Below are 7,073 nucleotides of genomic sequence, written 5' to 3'. Positions count from 1 at the left end.
GGGGGTTGGAAAAGGACCTATGCATTGAAGGCAATAGCTTTGATGCAAGAGCGTTCATGGACCTATCTGACTGGGAAATTCACTTCCCTAAACAGGACATTCACTAGCCTGTCTTTCGAGTCTCAGATTAAGACAAATTACACTGTTCAGAGGTGAACACGTTCGCCTGCTCCGAAGTGACAATCAAATGCGTCCAACGCGCCCTGATGCGGCGGTTGTAACACAGGATGTTAGGCGTCTCGGTGGAATGCTTTGATGGGAATTGAGAAGAACTCATACTGTTTAAAACAATTCAGACCCCTGTCGCTTCAATCATGGAATAATATTGCGTTTTTATGCTCACCATCACATGGCCCGGCATTTCAAATAGTTTGTAATGGTTTGTGCACCGGTCATGGATGGTCCATCATATGTTTATGTTTGAAGGACTTGTTTCATGTTTGGGGAGAATGTCTCAACGAATTTCAAGGAAGACAAATAGGAATAGTGGACTAAATCATCCGAGAATTTCAGTTAAGATTTCTTCTTGTTGGATGCGGACACCTGACTCCTACAATTGGCAGGTTAGGGGCAATTAGAGGCATCTCAGTCACAGATTTTCGTCCGTGGTTAGGGGCAATTAGAGGCATCTCAGTCACAGATTTCCGTCAGTGTTAGAACAATTTAGTTCGGAGATTGCGTGGATTTTAGTGAGTGTGAGTTTTGTTGTGCGGACCCAAACCAGTTCTGTTGGAGAAACCTCAAAGAGGCTAACGGCATACTGTCACGTGGCAACTTGCTTGATTGAAAACAACTCTCCACAAGCTCACCATTTCTACATTGCTCATTTAATTTCAGTTGGAGTGCTTTGTGATCTGAACCACCTCAAACATCTCTCCTGAATACTGATCTTCGATTCCGTGCCTTTACATTTTCCCTGATAGTTATAATGGTTTCAGTATCTAATGCATACCCTGATATAGCTCTAACTTCAACTATCGCCCGGTATTGATCTGTTACTCTTCGTCTGTGTCTACCGATTACGTCGTGTTGTTTTTCTCCAAAGTACACTAATTTGCAGGCCAGTCAATTTGGAGACTTCTTCGTTTGCCCCCCCACCCCCACCCCAAAAAAAGCGAAACATTACCCAGAAATTATTCACCGATAACCCGAATTATCCTGAATGGTCCCACAGTTCTGATCCATTGAGGAATCTCTGCGTCACCTTACATGTATCCACTGAAAGCCTGTACTCGACACATTGTTAAATCAAGTTCACCTGCGGGCCCTCCGAAAGCTATCTCAAGTAAGCACAATCTAAACCAGATGGTAAAACAGTGAAGGCGATTGACCACGTGACGAAGCCGCTTGGGTTCAAAGCCTGTCTGTACCCAAGAATCATCTAAGGTCGATGCTCAAAAACCATTCACCCACACATGATGTATTTTGTTCTCAATTTAGGTTACTTGTCAAGGAGACCATAAGTTTTGTTAACTTAACAAGCACCTAAAACGACACAGATCTGTAGTCAGTCTTCACGATTGTTGTCAAAATGCCAAATCTTTTAAGCTGTTTGTTGGCTCAGAAAAATATGATGTGCGATTTTCCCCGATGAGTCTGCCCATCGAATATTCAGTTCTAAAAGATTTACTAGGTTGAGTAAATGACGAGTGGAATCATAAGTGCGTAACCTTCATCACGTGAGAATTCGGTTTCTTCTCGAGTATGATTTATGCTTTACTCACTTAATCAGCTGTTACGCAGGTTTAGAATAGCATCTATATGGGATATTTCGTGTCTTCAGCTAGATACTAGGTGTTCCCTATTCGGAGGTCCCCTAATAAAGTGTTCAACTTTACAAAGTTATCAGCGAAACTATTCCTTCAGGCGTCGGCACCTATTTGACTGTTGATCACAACTTTTCATCTTTGCTAGTGCCTATCAATCGATCGATTGACGGTGGACACCATTTAACAACCAGTATTACCTACGACAGCGATGCTGCACAGGAGAATTTTGTCGACCATTTCGATAAGTTGAAAATATCCGCCAGTTCACCAGCCCAAGCACATTCAAGACAACCAAACGACCGGCAGGTGAGTAGGTCTCAAACCCGTATTAGTCTTCATCTTTTTCAAATTTCTGTCCAGGAATAATGCTCCATTTAGCCCTTACCAGACGCACAGCCATTACCGTCTATTGATTTTTGGCCTGGATCACCGACTCTGTCTTCTAGTTTCCGGATGAATTTTAAACAGATCGATCTGCGCCTGATTTTACACAGGCTAAAGGGGAAAACCTCATGAGGAACGGATATAGTCCTCTCTGGCAAGCGGGTTGTGTATTTCCTGTAACAGTTGATTAGTGTTCATCATCCGGCTGAACACAAATGTTAGTCGATGTTAGATTCGGATGTCGAACAGAACAAGTGTTTAAATCTCAATTTAGCTCAGGGGTTTTGAAGTTGACCCTGCAAATAAATTCAGCGTACGCCTAAAACGACAAAAGTGAAGTGCCATGCACTCCAATGCCTATTCACCTGAAAAAATATGAACAGACCTTGCTTGCACTACTGGTTATCTTCATTTAACACTACTTGGACATCCCTGTTCCTCTTTTCTATGGTATCACTTCATCCTCAGTGAACTAAGATTTGGCGCGCGTCTCAGTGGCTGTTACTTAGTGCGTGAGTAAGATCAGGGTGCGGACACCCCTGTTCCTCTTTTCTATGGTGTCACTTCATCCCCAGTGAACTAAGATTTGGCGCGCGTCACAGTGGCCGTTACTTAGTGCGTGAGTAAGATCAGGGTGTCATGATTGCGGTGTCAGAGTGATTCCGAATGTGCACGTATCCTGACTTTTCCGTTTCGAACACGTGGTTACCGCGAACTTGGAGACCGCACAAATTATTCCTCGCATTTCTGCCGTCAGTCAGTCTGGCCCACTGAATACCTGCTAACAAGTGTGAAGGAGTTTCTTCCAAATATTTGTGCGATTTGTACGATTATTGTCGGTCCATCATTGCTTCCTCGTAAACGAAACGGAGGTATCCGGATTTCTCCCTGTTTTTTCTTCAGTTAAAACTTGTATCCTGCGTAGAAGGCACCCTGCAGAAGTAAAGGGCTATTGAGAACCGTTGTCGGTAGCTCACAAATTTAGAGGGAGATCTGAACTCGCAGTTTCTCCACTGTGTGTGCGTGCGTGCGTGCGCGTGCTTGAGCGTGCGTGTGTTCGTGCGTTTATTCGTGGATTCATGCATGCGTGCGTTCGTGGGTTCGTGGACGTGTGCGTTCATGGGTTCGTGCATGCTTGCGTGCATGCGTGCGTGTCTATATGCCACTGTGTGGGTGGAGGCGAATACTTGGATGTAAAGAGCCACAAATCTCTACGTACGGTGGACAGAAAAATAGGCTGTGATACCAGTAGGCTCACTATAGAAGAAAACATCAAAATAAGTATTCTAGAACATTCCCTACATATTGTCATTTGTCGTGTGGTTTGATATCAAACCGTAGCCACTGATAAGGCGAATATCAAAATAGGATCTCCGGAGTGTTTACCTAGATGAAGTTGGGGAGAAAAATCTTCCCCATACATATAAGAGGCTCATGGTTGGACCAACAGAACAGCAGGTGTGCAGAGTGTGACGTAACTTGATTAGAACGAATCAGACTGATGATGGTATCGTGTGTAGCAACCCTACTTTGTTCTAAGAATACAGTTAAAAAACTGAGGCGTTCAACGGGAGCTGAGATCAGGTAGTATAGATGTTTCACGGAAGGAGAGAAAAGGGCTACGTGGATAAATCTTTATACGCATGCCACGAAACTGTAGAGGCAATTGTCATCAAATCGCTCTCACTGGAACACTAACTGCCCAATTAATTAATTTGGTTCAGAACAAATTGAGAAGCAACGGGGTTTAACCCACCACTGGAACTTACCGCTTGCCTTACCGGGATTCAGTCAGTTGACATGTTAAGTGAAAGTAATGGCATTGCTTCAGTAACGCACTCCGGTAGCTGGTGCACCGTGGTCACGCTTGATCAGTCTGTGTATGTTTTCATATGACGTCCGAAAGGCAACCAAAATAACTTCCGTTGTTTGAACGATTGACGATTGTCCTGTCAGGTAGTCCCACGCACAAGCTTTATGAACGGTAAAGGCGCTCCGGATCGTTTTAACTCCAATCCCTCAAATACCACAAAAGCGTGATTTTATGTTTTAGAACATAGTACCACTCGGATTATTGGCTAACACCTCGTCTGAATTAATCTGCACCTTACTTACACAAAACACCGGAGCAAATTTTCTTGATGAGTTGATGTTTTCCTGATCTATACAAGAATGGGAGTGATCCTGACTACCAAAATTGCAGTGATGGCTATATACATCCGGTAGATTAAATAAACAGTTGGTTATCCCGGAAGATGAAAGAATCCTGATTAGATTAGTCTGTTCCCTTTGATTTCAGCCAACTCGTCGTCAAATTAGGAGGGTTAACTATGAAACTGGTATAGGTTAGTGGGAGAAAACCCCTATTTAGCCTGTCTACAGTTAAGATTTTTATTTTTTCAGGAACCACTGAAGTCGTCTGCCAAAATGGGTTTGTTAGCTTGGAGGAAAGTCCGCCTACCTTGGCTGGTGGCAAAAAGTTGAATTTACTTTCATACGATTTCGATTGGTGTGATTTGAATACACCCAAACAAAAGTTCCACAATTTCCGAGAACAAACAGTGGTTTGATCAGTCCTTCAATATAGTTTTCATGCTGTTTCGCATCCCTTAGCTATATCCGTGAGGATCGATCAATTCTTTACCGAATCAGAATCCAGCAATGGTATTCAACTAATCTAGTGCTGAGTTCAGACACTGCCTCACCTCAATGAAGGGTTTCCCATGCATACAACACATTTTTCCGTGTGGCTGTGACCTTGAAAAACCAAATACGGATATTGTTAGACAGTTACTCGGTACCTAACATCAAGCGATTGAATATAACCGTCACAAACGTGGATCAAATGACTGGTCATCTGTGGTTTCACAGGACTTCAAAAACACGAAGGCTTATCCAGTGCACGATGACCTCCGCTCAGCAATGCGGACCAGATACAACAAGGGAAACTTAATCTTCTTTCATATTCATCTCCATGACCACATACATACACATCTGATGCATCCTGTCATCATGCTAATTCAAACTTGGTGCAATCACGGAGGTGCCAAGTTCGGTTCAAGGCGGACAGAGGAATAGAGCGTGGAGTAGAAGTTTGGAAATCTGCACCAAATTGTCGGTCGGATATCGGAAAACGTTTCCCTAGTCTTTTCGTGTTGAAAAGAGATGGTAATGGAATACGTACTACGTTAAACGTAATCAAACTGCTTACCGACACCAGTATTTTACACACAAGGCTGATACTACCTTGTAACTGCAATAGATAAGGTAGTGCCCTTCATCGCACGGCATTGCACATGTTGGCTTTGAGAGAAGTATCGTCCACTTCAGTTTCGATGGAATCACAATTCTGGTACGCAGCTGCCCAATAGAACGGGACCGATTCTTCCAGGTTGAATAACACTTTTGTTTCCAAACACTATTCGTTCGTGAACTGATGGGGCTTATTTAACCTTAGTTGAGCACTACTCAAAATTTTGACAGCTGATTGCCGAGTTGTTGTATTCTCATGACTTCCGTTTGACTACTGATGAGCAACTCATGCCCTCATCGCTCCATTTTCCGTACGACGAACAAACCGGATGAATTTGGCATACATATTGTTTTCAACGTCCTCAGTTCAGATTTGATATGTTAACAGCCATTCATCAAGGGGCCAGTGTTGACGATAGTGAACTTTACTGATATTAGGAACCTTCATGTGGCTCAACCCCTTTTTTTGCTGCCATGATTAGGTCTGCTTTAAGTACCTCAAAGCAATTTTGTCATCGCCAAATTGCAAATTGACAGAATCCCCGAAGGCTTCGAAATCAGTCGGCTCTAGTCCGGAGTTCTCAATGTTCTGTTGTGATGTTATTGATCGAGTCAGGATATTCATATGGAGTGTGATCCAGTTCGGATTGCTTTCATACCCAACAGGTTTTGTTATTGTGAGCTTAAATTTTGGTCTTGATAGCAAATATAGAAAAGTTGTAGTTGTACCAAAGGGTTTGTTTTGTTTCGTTGTATGCGTGAGTATTTTGCTGTGTCCAGCAGCTTAGCTTAACGTGGTCACTTGGGTCCGCTGGAGACAGTCGGTGTGTTCTATTCATTCCTCAAGTGAGGTCATTCTGTATTGAAAAGCCAACAGGCACTTTAGAGCAGTTTTACCCTAGTTTTGATCATTAGCAGTGCTCTTATTCGAACCCATGACTAGGTGCTCAGTAGATGAAGACCATGTCTTTCGCCAGCGACCACATCTGTATTGAAAAGCCAACAGATACTTTAGAGCTGTTTTGTCCTAGTTTTGATCTTATTCGAACCCACGACTAAGTGGCCGAAAAATGAAGACCATGTCTTTCGCCAGCGACCACAAAGTGCTTTTCTTGTCGGGATTTTGCACAGAGATTATTTATGTGACACCTATGTAGTTTTACTGCGCAAAGGCAAAGGCGAATTATTCGGCTTCACGCGTTCGATTTACGCGAGTAGTTCCAAAAAAGGAATGTTGAAACGAACAGTCTAGCTTATCCGTGAACCCGTCCACACAGTCGGTGAATTTAAAATTCCCCAACCAATCCATAGTTAGCTTAGAAAATCAACTTAGATTACTGTATTCGTTAAGTTCGGACCACCCGACATGGTTAAATTCAAAATGCATGGTTGAAAGACGTACTTGCAACGCATAGCAAGTAGTAAGAGGGCCACCGTGTCGTGGTATAGCCAGACTATTTCACTATTAGGCCCCGATTCGCGGAGTCCTTAATCAATAACCCGATCACACGGTATAGATCCATCCACATATTTCATAAATACAAACACACCTTTCTCCTCAAAGAAAGATAATCGTCCTACGAGTTTCGGCAAGGTCTTCGAGACCTGGGATTTTAAAGCCAAGCGTTTTGATGAACTTTGATAGCTCCCAGTAGCTACTGAGAAGAA

General features: G+C 43.1%; 1 protein-coding gene across 1 annotated transcript in view; it reads left to right on the top strand.

The window, feature by feature from the left end:
- Positions 1–7,073, top strand: part of T265_04085 (hypothetical protein) — a gene marked incomplete at both ends in the record, with an annotated part of 60,537 nt that overhangs the window by 33,417 nt on the left and 20,047 nt on the right. Inside the window, 3 exons of the mRNA XM_009168731.1 lie at positions 1,915–2,075; positions 4,453–4,498; positions 4,557–4,714. Coding sequence (XP_009166995.1) covers positions 1,915–2,075; positions 4,453–4,498; positions 4,557–4,714 — 365 coding nt within the window. The remainder of the gene's footprint in view (positions 1–1,914; positions 2,076–4,452; positions 4,499–4,556; positions 4,715–7,073) is intronic.

The sequence above is a fragment of the Opisthorchis viverrini genome (assembly GCF_000715545.1).
Source record: "Opisthorchis viverrini unplaced genomic scaffold opera_v5_64, whole genome shotgun sequence".
Lineage (NCBI taxonomy): Eukaryota > Metazoa > Platyhelminthes > Trematoda > Opisthorchiida > Opisthorchiidae > Opisthorchis > Opisthorchis viverrini.
Note: the sequence above shows the minus strand (reverse complement) of the source record. Positions and strands in the feature narration are given on the sequence as shown.